We start from the raw sequence: 17,385 nt of genomic DNA, 5'->3' as shown, positions 1-17,385 counted from the left end.
TTTTATCTAAACGTCGAACAAAATAAATATTTTGTCAATTTGATTAATTTTAAAACCGATCTAAATCGTGATCAAATAAAACTCGATCCAAACCAACGGTTTGATTTGGTTTGCTGATTTGATCCTACAGTGGAGTATTACTAACAATGTAGATCTAATTATCATTATTAATCAATTGTATGGGGTCTATGCTCGATCCCACACAAAATATTTTAAAACAATGATAATGATTAGATCTTCGTTGCGATATATTGTACTAAAACGTTCACTTTCCCTTCACCCTTACTTAAAGTTAAACTTTAATTAATTACCAATATAACTTTACACTATCTCGTTGTTTTGTAACGGATTTAAGTGTATATGAGTGAGAATAATTTTGAGAAATTCTCGTGCATCAAGCTTGCTTGATCTGATTGGTTAAATGAGTCGTAAAAAAGTAAACTAGATTTTAATGGGTAAGACCGTCTCTGCTGAAGACATAACTGATAGTAGAGAAATGATAAGACTAAGAATGATCACTAAAAGATATGAGACAACACTAGCAGATAGACATATACATCTTCATACTCATAAACATAACAACCTGAACCTTAGCACTCAGAATTCATACAATGTCTTCTTTAATGTAGAATTTAGACAATACGCGTATTTGAATGGATTTTAATATTTTTCAATTTAAATAGTGTGACGTTGGAATCAAAATTGTTTTGTATTTTAAGGAAGGAGATATGAAAGCCCACGAGGAGAGTTACGAAAAGGATTTTCATGAATCATGCCCACCACTCTTTTATATTAAATGAATTATTATACTATTATATATGTATATAGTTATTAAATAATGTGATCAAATGTGCTCTACGTGGATTAACACACACAAAAAATTCCGAGATAAAATTTTATTTAAATCACAACTTTCCTTTACATAGAAGAAAAAAAGTCTTGTAGAGGGAAAAAGTTGCCTACATAAAATCTAATGATTTGGCCAAAGATATAAAGTTAAGTTATAATTTATAAAGAATGAAGGCAAAAACTTATGTGAGACGGTCTCACGGATCGTATTTTGTGAGATTAATTTCTTATTTGGGTCATCCATGAAAAAATATTACTTTTTATGCTAAGAGTATTATTTTTTATTGTGAATATCGGTAAGGTTGACCCGTCTCACAAATAAATATTCGTGATACCGTCTCACAAGAGACCTACTCAAACATGAATTAGTCTAGAGTCCTACCCATTATGATAATTTCTATTTAAAATCGAATTACTATAGATTTTCAGAGAATATATTTAAAAATTATTAGTACTTCAAAGAAATATATTTTTTAAAGCAATCACTATTAATTTTTGGTAGGATAAAATTTTTAATATTTATTTGAGATTCAAAATATTGTAAAATTGGGTTAGTAAATTATACATAGTTTATCTTCTATTTTTAAGTTTGGTTCAATAGAATTTAAATCCTATTGTAATTTTAGATTTTAAGAACTATTTAAAATCTATCAAAAAATAGTATCCTTCAAAATCTCTTCTTTTTTTTTCTTTTAATAATTGTCTCGATATATTTTATTTTTAAATTTTAATAATAATAATAATGTATTTTTTAAAGCTATTATTTTAAAATGGTGATAAATATGTCAAATTGCTATAAGAATTCTCAATTATCGCATTGGGGTGTAAAAAGAAAACAAAAGAAAGTATTGGGGTTAAAATAAAAATGAACATATGTGTTGGGTACAAACTGAGGTTAACAGTAATAAGAAGAGTGACCATTTCAAAGCGTCCTTCTCGCGAAGCCGAGGCACGGTTTTACCCTCTATGGTGGTTGTTGGGTATGGCTGGTTGATAATTATACAAAATAAAGTTCGAATTTTCCGATAATATAGAGCGTCAATTTTCTCTCTCACCAAGAAAATCATAGTGATTGATAATCCAATGGATAATCCGATGCTAATCATCGTCACCAGCACTTTGATATCATCATCGGTAGTGATTTTTGGGATAGTGATTCTTATGTTGCTGCTCATTATCATCCTACTGCTCATCGCTTGCAAATTCAAGCCATGGCGTCTCTTCATCTCCCCCGCCGGTCACCGCCGGCCGCGCATCTCGACCAAGGTCTGATTTTTTAGCTGGGATTAATGTGATTTTGATATGAGTGTTGTGAGCTTTTGTCGTGAAGATGTGTTTTTATCAGTTTTCTGTTTTGGGGATTTAGGCGCTGTTTGGAAGTGCATGTTTTGTGTTTGAGTGGGCCTTTCGTTTCTGGGTTTTTTGAGGTGGATTATGTTGTTCCTTTTCCCCCCTAATTTCATGTCTCCATTTTTGTCATTCTTGCAAAGTTTTGCTATTTTTTTGGCTCGTTTTAGTTATCTTTCTGGGGCTATTTTGAACGGACGAATGTTGATAGTTTCGTTTATATGATGATATTCCCGTCTAGGTGTTGGACCCGGGGGGGTGGGGGGAGGAGTGAGGATTGTAGATGATTTACTCTCAGATATTATCGTTTTTTCCCATGTTACACGCGTCTTTAGAGAACATTTGAAATGATCGTGATCATGTGAAAACTGGAGGGTTTCAACGCCACTATTTGAAATTCTTGGTTCTGTGTTTTTCTTTGCAATATCATGTTGTGTAACACAGCCAAATATTCATCTGTTCTTCCTGGAAAGAAATAGGACTTTGATTTTGTGTCCTTATCCAATGCCTCTTGGTTGTCAATGTTATGGAAGCTGATAGTTAAGTGCTTGCCATGCGGAGCATTCTTTGTTGGCGTTTAAGTTTATGTTCCTTAGGCTTGAGTAAATAAAGCTTGTGTTACATATATCTATCTCGAAATTCAATTATAATTCTTTTTACCCGGTTTAAGTTTCCATTTTTATGCTTATTCCTTAAGTTTTTTTTTCGTAATGTACCTAGCTGCATAATCCACAGTAGTAATTTATACTGAATTGTCATCCACCTTATTAATTAAAAAATAAATGTGTCAAATGGAAAATGATGCAATGCTGGCACCAAACGGAGGAACATTTTTCTTTTTTCTTTTTTCTTTTTCCTTTTTCCTTTTTCGTTGTTTCCCAGTTTAGTTAAATCTCATGGTAACCGTGTAATGGTTATTTCGAGATTTTCCATATGCATTAGTTGGGTATTTTACTTTCTTTACATGCTGATTTTTTGTGCTTGTGTTTGAGCATGACATGGATTGCTGCTTGGCTTAGCTTGATGTAACATGTACCTACAATGACTGTTTCATCTGAAAGTTTCGCATTGTGTCTTTTTTTCTTTTTCATGATTGTTATGTGCTTCACCTTTTCCAAAACAGGATGATGACATTGAGAGGCCGCTCGTTTCTGGAGACCAGATTATTATTGAAAGCGAAGGCAGTGTGCCTATCGTTGGTGACTTTATTGACCCATCTGGTTGTCAAACTCAAGCTGGTTTTAGCTCACCAAGTTCTAATGCTGGGGAACCTAAACAAAGGCTTCCATCAACTTCTCACTTGACCCACAGTAATAGATGCTAACCGTTTTCTTTGGTATTTTAAGCTATAAATTATAGTAAAGTTTTTTGTCCAATTATCGTTGTGTCCAGTTTTGCGTTCTTTTAGTAAAAAATATAAGTCTTGTTGCTCTTTCCAGATGACAGCTTTATTCTCAACATTCCAATTAATTCTGAGGATTCTTTGGTGGGTCATACGCTGAGGCTTCCGATCGCTTCCAATAAGTTTTCTGAAGAACTGATACATGGAAGAAGAGAGGACATGGACTATAGCTCAAAACATGATCCAGATAAGAAAGCTTTCAGAGATCCTGTTCCTGCTTATACTGCAAATCAGAGTAATTTTCTCCTCATTGACTGTATAAGTTCTAATGTTCTTGGAGTTTTGTTGGCTGGATTTATAAAACACATGATCATGATTTTCTCTTAGAAGTGCAGGAAGTACTATCATGCTGGAGGTAATTTCTGGGCCTTCTGGTGGGCTTCGGTATTCCGTACAGTCGACAAATACATCCAAGCTTCCAGTGACTATTGGAAGAGTTTTACCTGGTAGTATATTGTTGAAGGACTCAGAAGTTTCTGGAAAGCACGCAATGATAAATTGGAATGCAAGTGTAAGCTTAGTTCTTTATTGTGCTTTGTACTTGATTTTTATGCTGTCTGCTTTCTTTTTGATAACGTTGCACTGCTGCAGAAATTTAAATGGGAGCTCGTTGACATGGGTAGCTTGAATGGTACACTCTTGAATTCCCAAGCAGTTCATCGCCCTCAATCTGGAAATAGACATTGGGGTACTCCAGTTGAGCTCTCAACTGGAGATACAATAACTTTAGGCACAAGTTCGAAGATTCTTGTAAGCTGATGCAGCCGTTTGGATTTTATATTCTTGTCTGTGCTTAGTCTGTGAAACAATCTGTGCTGGAAAGTTTTTTAATATAGTCATGTGTGATCCTTTATAGCTAATCATTATTTGCTCCTGGTTGTATGTTTATAATATTGATGTATGATGATGGTGTGTCCTTGTGCTATAAACTCATGTCTCACTAGGTTTGTTATGATTTATTATCTGTCTCCGTAGACTGTTTTAATGCGAGTGTTCTACAATGACAGGCACTTAAAGTTCTGGCATTTGTTTTATGGTACAATTCAACATGAAGCTTTGAGAACTTAGCTTATATTCTATTTTAGTAAAGTTGGGAAAAACATAGGAATGAAAGGGGAAGGTACACATCATCCTGGCATAGTTGTGGGTGCCAAAGAGGGTGAGGATGTAACATGTTAAGAATGTCGTAATTCCATCTCATTTCCCTTCCCCTTCCAGTTTGGCTGAAAGGATGACTTGATGAGGTATAACTCAGTGAAGACTGAATTAACCTTGACGACAGCGTAGTAATAAGTTAAAAGTTGATATTTTTAGTTGCTGAGATTTATATCACACTTCATGGTCTATATTTAGTCTCTATAAATTACGTAACACCTCTACTCTTAATGGATTTATCTCTTACTTTTCGTAGCCTACCCCTTTGTTGCAAGTAGCGAATGAAATGTATGCCTGGCGGCCCTTGCCCTTCTGCAGTTTTGGCACTACCATTAATGGCTCCGATCTTTGTTTAATTCTGCAGGTTCATATTACAACTCAGACAGATTCCAAGATTCCCTTCGGCGTTGGCATAGCATCTGATCCCATGGCTATGCGTCGAGGAGCAAAAAAGTTGCCCATGGAAGATGTCTGCTATTTCCAATGGCCTCTTCCTGGAACATATCAGGTTTTCGAGTCGTGTCTTATTTTATTGATTCATTTACATAAATGAATTAGCCATTTAGGTTTATGCTTTTCACTTGTTGCAGTTTGGAATTTTTGGCATATGTGATGGTCATGGTGGAGCAGATGCTGCAACATCCGCGGGCAAGTAAATTCACTTTCTTTAACTTGGACTATCAATTGCTACATGTGGAGAATCAGAAATAAAGTTTGTTTTGATATATAATCAGCACTATGATTGATATTGGATTATTTTATTTTATCTTTAATTCTTTGCCGCTGTCCAAATTGTTATCCACATAATCTACTTTTCTATGAATTTCTAGAAATCGGACTGTTTTCACTCCAGTCGTATGGAAGAAGTTAATCCTCTAACATTTATCGTAGGACCAAAGTGAAGCATTATTTGGTCTCTTATGTACTAACTTTAGTGGGTGCTTTAGGTTTACACTGAATGCTTCAATTTTCATTTTAAATTCTTTGAATCATTCATGAATATAATTTCTAGTATCGGTCACACACTCTTATGGGAAACATATGCTCACTTACTGTTTATCCCAGAATAATGCCTGAAGTCATTGCTGACATCTTGTCGGATGTGATTATAAGAGAGAAGGTTTTATCACAATCTGATGCTTCTGATGTACTGAGAGAAGCATTTTACCAAACTGAATCACGCATTAATCATTACTATGAGGTTCTACTCTTCATCTCTGCCCTTTTACCCTTGTTCTACCATATTTTCAGTTTCTTGAATCATAATATTCTAAGATGTGCCATGTAGATCACTATTTTCTCACGTGCTTTCTGATTGAATTACTGCACTCTAATTCTTCAATGATGTCTATTTTTTCTAGTATTATCTATAGTTCAGTCTAACGTATTAAAGAGGAGGATTATAAACTTTGTGAAAAGCCTTATTGTCTGAAGAATAGAATACTGTACGCGTACATTTCTTAGCTTGGTGAGATTTCAACTATTTGCAACAAAAAATTGTTTAACCTTTTCTCCTTTCATTGTAATGATCTTGTTAGAAACACGGAATGCTGTTATTCATGAATATAGTGAGATACAGAAGATAATTAGTAGCTAATTGAGCTAGATTTCTACAGTTTGCATTTTTATAGGAAGCCCAAAATGGAACCCGCTGTAGGTTCTCTAGTTTCCTGACCGACATCTTATGATATGTTTAAGGATATGATTGTTTTGTGATTTCAAAATTCTTTCAGGGTTGTACTGCAACAGTGCTTCTGGTTTGGACTGATAGTAATGAAAATTTCTACGTACAATGTGCAAATGTTGGAGACTCGGCTTGCATTGTAAAGTAGGTGTTGATATTTCACCTGCTTTCGGATTTATATTTTCAGCATGATAATTTTGAGACAGAAGACCATAGAATAACCAGTTTTATATTCTGAGTCAACCTTAATCTGGCAGTGTTGGGGGAAAGCAGATAAATATGACAGAAGACCATAGAATAACCAGTTATTCTGAAAGACTCCGTATGCAAGCATCAGGAGCGCCTCTGAGAGATGGGGAAACACGAATATGCGGTGATAAAAGCCGACTTTTGGCATTAAAAAAGTTTTAATTTGTCATCAAGCGTATACTTACTTCATTAATTGTTTCCATTCAGGCATAAATCTAGGCAGGATGCTTGGAGACAAATTTTTGAAGGAGCAGGATGCTCGCTTCAGTTCGGAGCCCTATATAAGTGAAGCTGTGTATATAGACCAAACAAGCCACGGCTTTGCTCTATTGTCTAGGTAATTTGCTGAAAGTTCAAGTTGTCATCTTCTTTTATTTTACCCCAAAACTCTTTTCTTGGCTTCTCTACTTCATTTTTATTTAATATTAATGCAGATTTCTTTTTTATTACTCACATTTTTATATTATTATTCCTCAAGTGGATTTTTTTCTCTCTCTGTTCATAGAAATAAGAACCAAGTGATTTTTTGTAACACGCAAAAACATCCCATTTCAAGTAAATAACTCTTTCTTTCTGTTTGGATACAAGTATTATCTTCAAAGGATTCTTGCTCATTTATTGAGATGTCCCCCGCTCATTTGGAAGTGCATGAAACTAAAAGTTTGCCTGCGTTTGCTTACCAAGTGTGTTAAAGATTTCATTTTCAAAAATAAGAAACAGAGCAGCAATTGATTTGACACGTTAGTAGATGGTTTTCTATTTGGAGGTTAAGATGTTTAGATTACAGAGTTTTTCGGCAACTTGCTTCACCTCCAACTCAACAACTCATTTCTGCATCTAACTTCCAAAACATAGTTTTTGTGTGTGTGTGTGTGTGTGTGTGTGTGTGTGTGTGTGTTTGCAAGGGAGAATACCATCCCCTCTGCATGATATATATTCGAAGGATCTCTGTGTTGCTTTTGCACATTTGTAACTTGGCAAATTCTTGGAATTGGATGTAGTGATGGCTTTTGGGACGTCGTTAGTACCAAGAAGGCTGTTCAGCTTGTGAATCAGGTAATCCAATGACTGATGTTCTTCAATTTGTTTCAGAGTTTTGGAGTTAGCAGTTTCTGAATCCTACTTCATCTATATTTTACAGCAAGCAATGGAGAGAAGCGCCATGGACAGAGACAATACCGCAGAGAAGATAGCTAATTTTTTGTTGAGTGAGGCTCGAACGTTGCGTACTAAAGATAACACATCTATAATATTTGTAGATTTTAGTAACGGTGACAGAATCCAATCTTGTAAACTTGATCCATGAAAAGATTCAAAACCAGTTTCATTTATACAAATTCTTTCGTAGCCGCTTACTCTCTCTTGATTTTCTATGGCTCTGGTCTTGGTAATTTATGCCACGAAGATTTATCCTGGGTGGGTAATTTGAAATCAATGTATATTTTAGATATATAGAACTCGCCTTTTTTATGCATTCTATGTGCGATTGATTATACTCAGAAAAATAGCACCTAATTTGTTATTAAATTAACTTAAATTATTAGACGAATGTGGTATAAATAGTAAGAATAATATTATTGTAAGCTTTTTTTAAACGTTGGAAATGAAACTCTTTTTATTTTAAGTGGAACGTCTTCTCAATTTTTTTCCCTGGAACAAAATTTGATTTCTTTCATCCCATGAGCTCCAACATATTAAAACAAAGCTTTCAAATTCATTGGAACGACCATGTTCAGTTACCCACTTAAGTCTTCAAAACCGCCCAGTTGAAACAAAATCAATCTTGACCATAAATCTGATATCCTCCAAACTTTTTGAGCGAAGTTACAATACAAGAAAGTATATGTGATATCTTTCGGATAAGAGTTACAGCTTCGACATTTCACATCGATCGACACTAGATTTGGACGCACGGGTAAGGGATTAAAGAGCAAACGCCAAACATGAAATTTTGTTTTATTTAGTTCCTAAAATTCCACGTTTTTCGCAATCCTTTAGTATATCCACAAGTGGAGCCATTGCTATCATATTCACCTGAATTCTTTGCAAGATGACATCCCGAACATACGAAGAATTGAGGAAAACTATAATCTTTTAGTGCCTATATCGACCTCTTATGGGATACAACTCAACTCACAAACATACTGGCAACTACCACTATATGGAGTTCTTAAAATGAATGTTGACACAACGATGATTAAATCAACGATCTATTTCAGAGTGGGGATAGTGGAACGTGACATCAATGGTCATTTGATATTCGTTGAAGGACTGATTATTCAATGAGTTTTTTCCTCCCATATTGCTGAATTTATTGGTATTGAGGAAGGATCGAAGAGAAACATCAACTTGGGATAGTCCAAATTATTGAGACAGATTCAATACAAGTAGTAGATTCAATACAAGTAGTTAAAAGCCACAACATCTCCAGATGGGCAATTAGCTGAACATATCCGCAAGCTCGGTTCCAAAGTTCAAGGTGTTGATATCCATCATTGTTCAAGGGATACAAATCAAATGACAAATAAACTGGTTAGACATAGTTTTAGGAATCATACATATTTTGTTTTCTCCCATGTGATTCTGTTTTTATCTCCTAGAATTTGTTGAGTATCTTTTGAAATGAAATGGTTTTATTCTAGGAAAAAAAAACTTATAATCAATTAAAAAAAAACTATTTAAGAATTATACGTCACTACCAAAGTCTCACTCCACAAATGAGCCTCTTCATATTTCATATTGTGGTCGGTACCACGTCTAGGGGACAAGATCTAGCCCTACTGTTTCTTCTACGTGAAATGCAGCAGCAAGGCCGTGAGAAATTGTATAAATTCAGAAAAACGCCACAGATTTGGATCTCCATTTGCTCCGTGCAGGGACGTTGACTTGCTATGTCCTTAACATTTCATGTCCAAATCAAAATGATGAGCATCGCTCTGACCTGGTGTGGTTGTTGCTTCCCGCTTTAACCGATGTCTGTATGATTCTTTCTTTATTCTTTCCTCTTCACCGACTTCATCTCTTTCTTGCAGAATTCACCAAACAAATTGACCAATTCCATTCCCATTCTTCGACTCCGCAAACGCTTTTCAACCCTTTAGCCATTGCACCTTCCCTCTCTCTCTCTCTCCAAAGATTTGATTTTTTTCGGTTTCTTTCTATCTGTCATGTCTTTTTCTTTGGTATGCATGAAGATGTTTGCTTGCTTACTCTTCGTTTTATCTTTCCTGACCTATCTTTCCTTTTCTCAACCCCTCAGAGGTAAGTCAAACCACGATTCAATTGTATTTTGGTTTTGTGTTTCTTGTTATTATGATGAATCCCTCATGAAATCTTGCCAAAATTTTATCCGGGCTTTTGATTTTACTGATAAATTCGTAAACTTCGGTGTTTTTTTTAGGTGTTTGCGGTTTTGCTTGTTGATTGAGTTTTGTTTAGTTAATCTATTAGGATTGTGCAGTTTGTTTGTTGATCGAGTATCTTTTGCTAATAAGCTCAAATATTCTGTTACTTTGAGGTTTTTCAGCTTTTCTTTAATTATCGAATTTCATTTACTGATAGAAATCAAATTTTCGTGGTCTTCTTTGGCTTTGCAGGTTTCTTAATTGATTGTGGTGCTTCTGTCAACTATACCTACAAAGGATTGCAATGGCTGCCCGACACGACCTACATATCGACTGGAATTTCCAAGACTATAACAGAACAAGTTCTAGTCCCAACTCTAGCCACTGTGCGTACATTTCCCTTGAAGAACAACCTCTTCAAGAAATTCTGTTACGAAATTCCTGTTGATCGGACGCGGAAATACTTAGTCAGGACATCATATTACTATGGTCGAGTGAACGGGAATGTTAATCCTCCTGTTTTTGATCAGATAGTTGATGGGACATTTTGGAGTGTCGTTAATACGACTGATGATTATATAATTGGGAATTCGAGTTATTATGAAGGGGTCTTCTTGCCAACGGGAAAGAATTTGAGCATCTGTTTAGCTTCAAACATATACACTGATTCTGACCCTTTCATCTCTGCTCTTGAGGTTGTGCTTTTGATGGATCAGTTGTATAATTCAACAGATTTTAAATCTTATTCTTTGAGTTTGGTAGCTAGACACAAGTTTGGGTATGACGGACCACATATTGAGTAAGTATTTGAGCTCTCCTTTTGCAATGGATTGTCAAATTGGATGGTCTATGTATTGTCTGCTTCTTTATTTTTATTGAATATATTCAAGGCTTCATAGTTTAGGTTAATTTTGGAAGAAACTTGTTTGAAAATCTTTTCGTGTGATCATTTTCCTCTGTTCATGGTGTCTGTTTTCTTTTCATTTAAATTTGGTTTTCTGACAGTGCTAATTATTCTATTTGGTTTCCCTTTTTATTTTCAACCATTTCACAAATATCACGATTCAATGAGAATTCTGAAGGTTGTTTATTTAGAAACGAAAGCCAAAAAGTCATTGTGTGTTCTGATTGTTCGACAATGCATACTTTACTTGTTTTCATTTCTAGTTAACTTCAAGAATGCCACTGAGCAGGTATCCAGATGACCTATTTAATCGCTATTGGCAACCATTCGGAGAAAACACATTTCTGCCATCAAGTTCAGGAGAACTAGCTGTTTCTGGTATCTGGAACCTTCCTCCTGTGAAAGTGTTTCACTCACGGTTGTTGAAAAGCTTGTCAGAACCTTTAGTATTACCTTGGCCACCAGGTCTCCTTCAAAGCGCAGAATATTATATTGCTCTTTACTTCGCGGATGATCAAACTTCTGTTCCAGGGAGCTCAAGAACGGTTGATATAACCATCAATGGTGTCACATATTACAATAACTTGAGTGTGACTCCAGCTGGTATAGTTGTCTTTGCAAACCAGTGGCCTCTTTCTGGCATTACAAATTTAACTTTGACTGCGGCTGTTGGATCTAGTGCTGGCCCTCTAATTAATGCTGGAGAGGCTTTTCAAGTGCTTCCTTCTGGAGGAAAAACGCTCCCACGTGATGGTATGAATCAGCTCTTAATTATCTATAACTTGGATGATTAGCGGGATTGCGTTTAACCATTCCCTACAATTCCTTTCCTTGTTGGACCAAATTCTTGAATAACAAAACTGATTTGATCATAATATTGTGAAGGGGCCGACACAAAGTATATAATTATGGTAGGTACAACACGTTGGAAAATATTTTCCATGCTGATGATGAGCACCTTATTCACCTCCTCAAATGCTCCAGCATTTTTTGAGTCTTGCGCTAGACAACAATTGTTTTATGGCTCTTTAAACCTTTCACCTGAATGAACCTCTTTACACTAAAGGACTTCCATAAAAATTTTCAGGCATCGAGCCCTAGTATTAATGGCCTTTTTTTCCCCTCAAACAGGAAGAGGTGCCCAAGTGGTTGATACTTTTCCTCATGGAACTAAATGCCGACCCTAAATCAGAGATGTGATTTAAGTTCTCTTTTTTCCTTTCAGTAATTGCTATGATAGACTTGAGAAATAGCTTCAAACACCCTCCGGCTGATTGGAATGGTGATCCATGTTTACCCCGTAGATATTCGTGGACTGGAGTTACTTGCACAGACGGGCCCCGAATTCGTGTTGCCACCTTGTAAGTTGGACTTTGTTATTTATTTTTCTTCAGGGGCAGAGCTGAAACTGCCGAGTTGAGGAGTGCACATTTTTTAACTACATTTTCAGGTTTTTAAAACTAAAACGTTGTTCATATTCATTTATGGAAAAAATTAAAACCAGTGAGCAAAAAATGAAGTTTTGGAAGATGAACTTCAATGCTATTTGTGCTTGAACTCCTGCACCCATTCATTCATTGAAGCACTCAAAACGACACTATAATCATCTTGGGCAAACGACTCTAGGAGCTAACCTTTTTTTCCCTATTGTCTTCAGAAACCTCACAAGCATGGGTCTTTCAGGGTCAATTTCTCCAAGTATTTTTAGGATGACAGCATTGGCTAGCATGTGAGCGAAAAACAAAATCTTCGAGTTCAATGAGTTGAATTGTTTGAATAACATTTCATCGATAGCTTCCTGTTATTAACAGATCGCTTGGAAATAATAGCTTGTCAGGGACTATTCCAGACCTCAGTTCATTGATCGGATTGGAAATTCTGTAAGTTGGGATATTCTAAAATTTCCAGCAATGGCCCTCCCAATTATTTAGAGGATAGTTAATAAATCAATGAAAAATGAGATCTTGGTGGTTAATGATTTCCGTTTGCAACAAGGAACCGAAATGCAGTTGGGGTTTTCATCAATTCGGACAATCTTGTTTCGATGTCTTTTTCAAAAATATTTACAAATTAATTTTTTATTTGTACTAACCATTCAACTAGGCATTTGGAAGACAATCAACTCAGTGGAGTGATACCTGCATCTCTGGGAACACTAACAAGATTACGTGAAGTGTAAGTATTACTCAGAAGCATTTTGTAAAGTTGAAAGTCTAATGTTTCTTGCAGTTGTGCTTTATCTACTCATTTTTCTGTGTTGACTGTTATTTTTTTACCTCGTAGATTCAAATGAGGCTTGCATAGTGTATGATCTCTAAAATAATTTATGCATTTTGGGACTAAAATTTCTGATGAGGGATCGGAAAATGTTTTAGCAATGAATCTAAGTAATGTTCTCAATGAGCTGCGTACATACTTCAACTTATAATTTTACTCCTTTACCTTCCTGTAGAGCTATGAATTGGTTGATAAAAATTCGATATATTCAGTCAAAATGCAAATGCTTTACACACAGAATATCAGTGTTAGGCGACAGATAAGTCATGTCTGGTCTGTGATTATGTGAAAATTTACTAAATCATTTATGCAATGCTTGTGAACAATTTTCTTTTGAAAACTGTTACATTAGCTAGTAGAAGAAAATAGAGCCCTTGGGAGATTTTTTGAGCTTTTTCAAAATTATATATTTTTAAAATACCTTGCTGATTCTTGTGCGGCATATTAGAGCTCAGGTATGTAGGCTTTCCATTTATTATGGACAATCTGTATTTCTTTTGTTGGAATAGAAATTTGGCATTTCTTACAAGCTTTGCAAATGACCCATGCTAACATACATGCAGCTTTCTGCAAAACAACAATCTGACCGGCCAAGTACCCAGCAACCTTGCTGGAAAAGCTGGCTTGACTCTCAGGTTATTAATCGTTTAGCTTACCAACATTTCCTTTGTTTTAATATAATGGTGAAGTGATTCAATTAAATTTTTGTTGTTCAGGTATTCTGGAAACCCGTTTTTGATACCGCCCCAATCGTGAAGGAAACATTCAAACCACTTCTCTTTGGCCTGCTAACTTTAGATTCGAGAATATGTCAGGGTCGAGTTCTTCACATACAATTCCTGGAGCACTGGGAAGTCAAAATTATTGTTCATCCACTCTAACCATGTTCTTACTTCCTATTTCTACATTCAATACGAGTGAATATTATTGTTTATGTAGTTAGATTAGATAAATTGCATCACTTTCTCTTTTGGCATCAGCGGTGTGTGCACATTGATTCTGAGAGTGTTTTGGAGAGCTTTTGCTTATTTTAAAATGATTATTTTAGAGATTATTTTAAAATTACTGGGAAGCTAAAGTAGAGATGGTTTGAAAATAGAAATCTAAAGTTAATACAAGCTAAAATTTGAATGTTTGGAGAATTGATTTCAAACTTAATTTTTAGTTGAATGACGATCATATCCTTAAACTATATAAATTTGATCTCTTTTAATTATCTAAATTTGATACTCACATCATTAACAATATTTTTATATAATTGGTATTACATTTTGAAAATTGTATAAGAATTAATTTATTATGAATATTGTATCCAAATTAATTTAATTTTTAAAACTTGAATGCTTGAATAAAAATATAAAAAATTACAAAATTTGTATAATACACAAAATATGTATAAAAAAATTCTGGAAATGCAAAAGGCACAAGCAAGAAAAATCGCAACATTTTTGCTTCTAGTTTTTGGATAAAAATTATAGAAGTTGAAGTTAATATCCACAGACACTCAGAAGCACTTTCATGCCGTTAAAATTTAAAAAATGCTTCTTAGAAGCTGTCTCAACACTACTTTATATATTTTGATAGCAAACACAAACATATCTTCAGTGTCAATTTCTTCCCCATCATACGTTATTGTATATTTTTTAGCTCATTTGGAATGGTATATGAGATCTTGCAACAGTGTTTTTTGTAGTTTCGTTTTAAACTTGAAGTAGGTCGATGGAACCACATGTATTTATTATTTATCACAAAGTTCAGTTCTCAATTCTTTTTGACATTTATTTCAAATATTTCTTTAGGTATTATATCAAGTGAAAAAGTGATGCACAGGTAATTTAAGTCATAGTGTGGGTGCAGATGGGTAAAAATGTGGAGTGATGTCTGCTAAAGTTCTGGTGCCTTTCCAAGATCACGAAACCATTTACTCACTTTTCGACGTCCACCACCTCAACCAGAAATTAATGGGTTAATTCTATAAAAATATTTAAATCTACCTGCACATTGCTTGTTCATCCATTTGGAGTTAGGGTGCATTTATTTCCATGAAACATGTCATGAATCTTGCTGGAAACAACACTATAGGTCACGAGGAAAGTGCAGTAACAGCTTTAATTTTAATATCCAAAATCTCAAGGGTCATCGATCGCAGTTACTGCATGCATGCCTTTCTTTATTCATTGCTGACCACTGGATTAATTGTTAGCTTGCCAAGTACTTTTGAGTTTGTGTGGTGGGAAAGCTGAAACATATATATTTCTTGTTTACACTGATTTTTTGCGAGATACCCTTGCTCGTTTTTATGAATAAATTTTATATATGATATGGAATGTAATTAATAAATATTTAATTGTAAATACTATTGTCCGGTTTTTAAATGTTTTGTGTTTTTATTTTCAAGCCATTACACGTATTTTTATTTTTTTTACACAAATTGATTCTTAGTTTTTATTTATTTATTTTTTTTGGTTCTTCTAATTTAATATCTTTTATATGTATATTTTTTTAATCATCGAGACAGAAAATTTTTAAATAGGATTTTTTAAAAATTTACCGAGCAATATATTTTATCAATTTTAAAAATTTAATGAATCGAATGTTTTTATTTCCCCACATCTTTTTACACCAATTATATATTTGTAATTATTTGTTTATAGATTATATATATATTTTATCTGAACTCCGTTGCCTGATGCAGGTTGCATATGAACTGTTCCGTACTTTTGTTTATTTTTAGCATCAAATAAAATATTCTACTAATTTGTTAAGCATGAAGTAAAGTTCGTCAATCATCCACTTTTCCAGGCCCGTTTGAGAATTTTTAAACATTTAATTTATCGAAAGAGAAACTCTGAAAATTCAAATATATATGGATCATGTTTCCTGTCTTCTTCTTGCTAAACCACGAGCTAGATACTTGTAAATCATGTCAAAGTATTGGAAATTCGTTGCGATACATGAAAACCTCCCCGAAAAAAATATATAAATAGCATTCACGATGCATAATTCAGCGGATAAATTAAAAACACCCAAAAAAATGAGGAAGAAAGGGGGAAGAATCATACTGAAGTAGCAAATACAACATCTCTACATCATGATGATCACCTCAATATCTTTTACCTCTCTATTAGTTTTCCTTTTCTTGAAGAAAACAGTTGAGGCAGTGCAGTGTTCTTGCCTTGGTTGCAAATAGGCACATTAATCACAGGCCTTATTCTTATATTAGCTGATCTCGTTCTTTCAAGGCCTTTCTTGATTCTCTTCACTACCTTTTCTTTATTCCATACCCCTTCTTTTTTCTCGTGATCCGCTGATGGAATTTCGGCTGCTGAGTTCGTGAAAGAAGACGAAGACGGGGTTAGAGTCGAGGCACGTTGTTTTTTCAGCCTCAGTAACTCCTTCCACAGAACAGTACATTTAGGTGGTCTAGGGGAGGGATCATCGTCAAGAAACCAGTTGATTCTGCTCCCTCCCTTGTTATTTTTCTCGCTTTCTCCCGGCGTTTCCTCAATATTTATCATTTTGAGGCTGACCTTGTTGAGTTTTTCGACATGATGCATTTGCCAGAATGGAAGCAACTTACCTTCACTGAACAGTTCATCCGCTGTGATCATGCTGGTTAATTTTCCAGAAAGAAACTCGAATTCCACGTTGCGCGAAGCCCTCTCGGCCATTTCTTTTTCCGACCGAGGGTTTGGACATATGGAGATGAAGTTGTTTTCATCAAGAAACTCGGCCGAGAAAGAAATCCTGGGGCTCGAGCCGGGGCTAAAGCTTGGTTCGACGCATTTTGAGGTGGACTGAAGGGATTCCATTTGTGATGGAAGTTGGAGAGTTTGGTTTGGTGAGTTATATCATTAATGCATGAACTTTGAGCCACGAAATTTAGGTGTGCTTTATAGAGGGACGAAGCATGCTTTTTACGGTTTGATTACATTGTTGACAAGATTATATTTTTTTTTATCTAGGTTTAATATTTGGCGAGGTAATGTTTTCGGACGGCTGGTAATATTAAAAGCTAGGTGGTCTGGTGAATATGAAACAAGTTGATCTAAGGTTGTTGATGGAGTCTGGGGACAGCACATGGACACCTTGGAAGATAAAAAAAGACAAAAATACTTCCACATTGTCACCAATGATACCGAAAAGTGTTGGTTATAAATGCAGTAATTTTTTG

General features: G+C 35.0%; 3 protein-coding genes across 3 annotated transcripts; 2 read left to right on the top strand and 1 right to left on the bottom strand.

Moving 5' to 3' along the window:
* Positions 1 to 1,775: 1,775 nt before the first annotated feature.
* On the top strand, positions 1,776 to 8,041 carry LOC140985036 (protein phosphatase 2C 70-like). Its single transcript, XM_073452768.1, has 13 exons — positions 1,776 to 2,115; positions 3,320 to 3,506; positions 3,636 to 3,833; positions 3,934 to 4,109; positions 4,190 to 4,348; positions 5,118 to 5,261; positions 5,344 to 5,405; positions 5,819 to 5,954; positions 6,487 to 6,581; positions 6,695 to 6,810; positions 6,894 to 7,023; positions 7,688 to 7,742; positions 7,828 to 8,041. Exons 1-13 carry the CDS (start codon positions 1,933 to 1,935, stop codon positions 7,990 to 7,992), a joined length of 1,806 nt encoding a protein of 601 aa, XP_073308869.1. The 5' UTR covers positions 1,776 to 1,932; the 3' UTR covers positions 7,993 to 8,041.
* A 1,371-nt stretch (positions 8,042 to 9,412) lies between these two features.
* Positions 9,413 to 14,350, top strand: LOC140985221 (probable LRR receptor-like serine/threonine-protein kinase At1g51880). The gene is made up of 9 exons (XM_073453003.1): positions 9,413 to 9,947; positions 10,283 to 10,829; positions 11,224 to 11,687; positions 12,160 to 12,295; positions 12,592 to 12,663; positions 12,746 to 12,814; positions 13,038 to 13,109; positions 13,775 to 13,846; positions 13,928 to 14,350. The coding sequence occupies exons 1-9, from the start codon at positions 9,854 to 9,856 to the stop codon at positions 13,965 to 13,967; spliced, it is 1,566 nt and encodes a 521-aa protein (XP_073309104.1). The 5' UTR covers positions 9,413 to 9,853; the 3' UTR covers positions 13,968 to 14,350.
* Positions 14,351 to 16,114: 1,764 nt separating this feature from the next.
* LOC140985180 (uncharacterized) lies at positions 16,115 to 17,141 on the bottom strand. Its single transcript, XM_073452949.1, has one exon. It carries the CDS (start codon positions 17,021 to 17,023, stop codon positions 16,325 to 16,327), a length of 699 nt encoding a protein of 232 aa, XP_073309050.1. The 5' UTR covers positions 17,024 to 17,141; the 3' UTR covers positions 16,115 to 16,324.
* Between the last annotated feature and the right edge of the window lie 244 nt (positions 17,142 to 17,385).

This window comes from Primulina huaijiensis, chromosome 9, assembly GCF_012295235.1.
Source record: "Primulina huaijiensis isolate GDHJ02 chromosome 9, ASM1229523v2, whole genome shotgun sequence".
Classification (NCBI taxonomy): Eukaryota; Viridiplantae; Streptophyta; class Magnoliopsida; order Lamiales; family Gesneriaceae; genus Primulina; species Primulina huaijiensis.
This window is presented reverse-complemented; position numbering and strand designations above follow the sequence as displayed.

Excerpts from the sequence above, each read along its gene's own strand:
- LOC140985180 (XM_073452949.1), bottom strand. The coding sequence starts at position 17,023 with ATGGAATCCCTTCAGTCCACCTCAAAATGCGTCGAACCAAGCTTTAGC.
- LOC140985036 (XM_073452768.1), top strand. The coding sequence starts at position 1,933 with ATGGATAATCCGATGCTAATCATCGTCACCAGCACTTTGATATCATCA. Across the intron at positions 4,349-5,117 it reads GCACAAGTTCGAAGATTCTT|GTTCATATTACAACTCAGAC; the intron begins GTAAGCTGATGC and ends TTAATTCTGCAG. Across the intron at positions 7,024-7,687 it reads GGCTTTGCTCTATTGTCTAG|TGATGGCTTTTGGGACGTCG; the intron begins GTAATTTGCTGA and ends AATTGGATGTAG.
- LOC140985221 (XM_073453003.1), top strand. The coding sequence starts at position 9,854 with ATGTCTTTTTCTTTGGTATGCATGAAGATGTTTGCTTGCTTACTCTTC. Across the intron at positions 12,296-12,591 it reads CGAATTCGTGTTGCCACCTT|AAACCTCACAAGCATGGGTC; the intron begins GTAAGTTGGACT and ends TATTGTCTTCAG. Across the intron at positions 13,110-13,774 it reads CTAACAAGATTACGTGAAGT|CTTTCTGCAAAACAACAATC; the intron begins GTAAGTATTACT and ends ACATACATGCAG.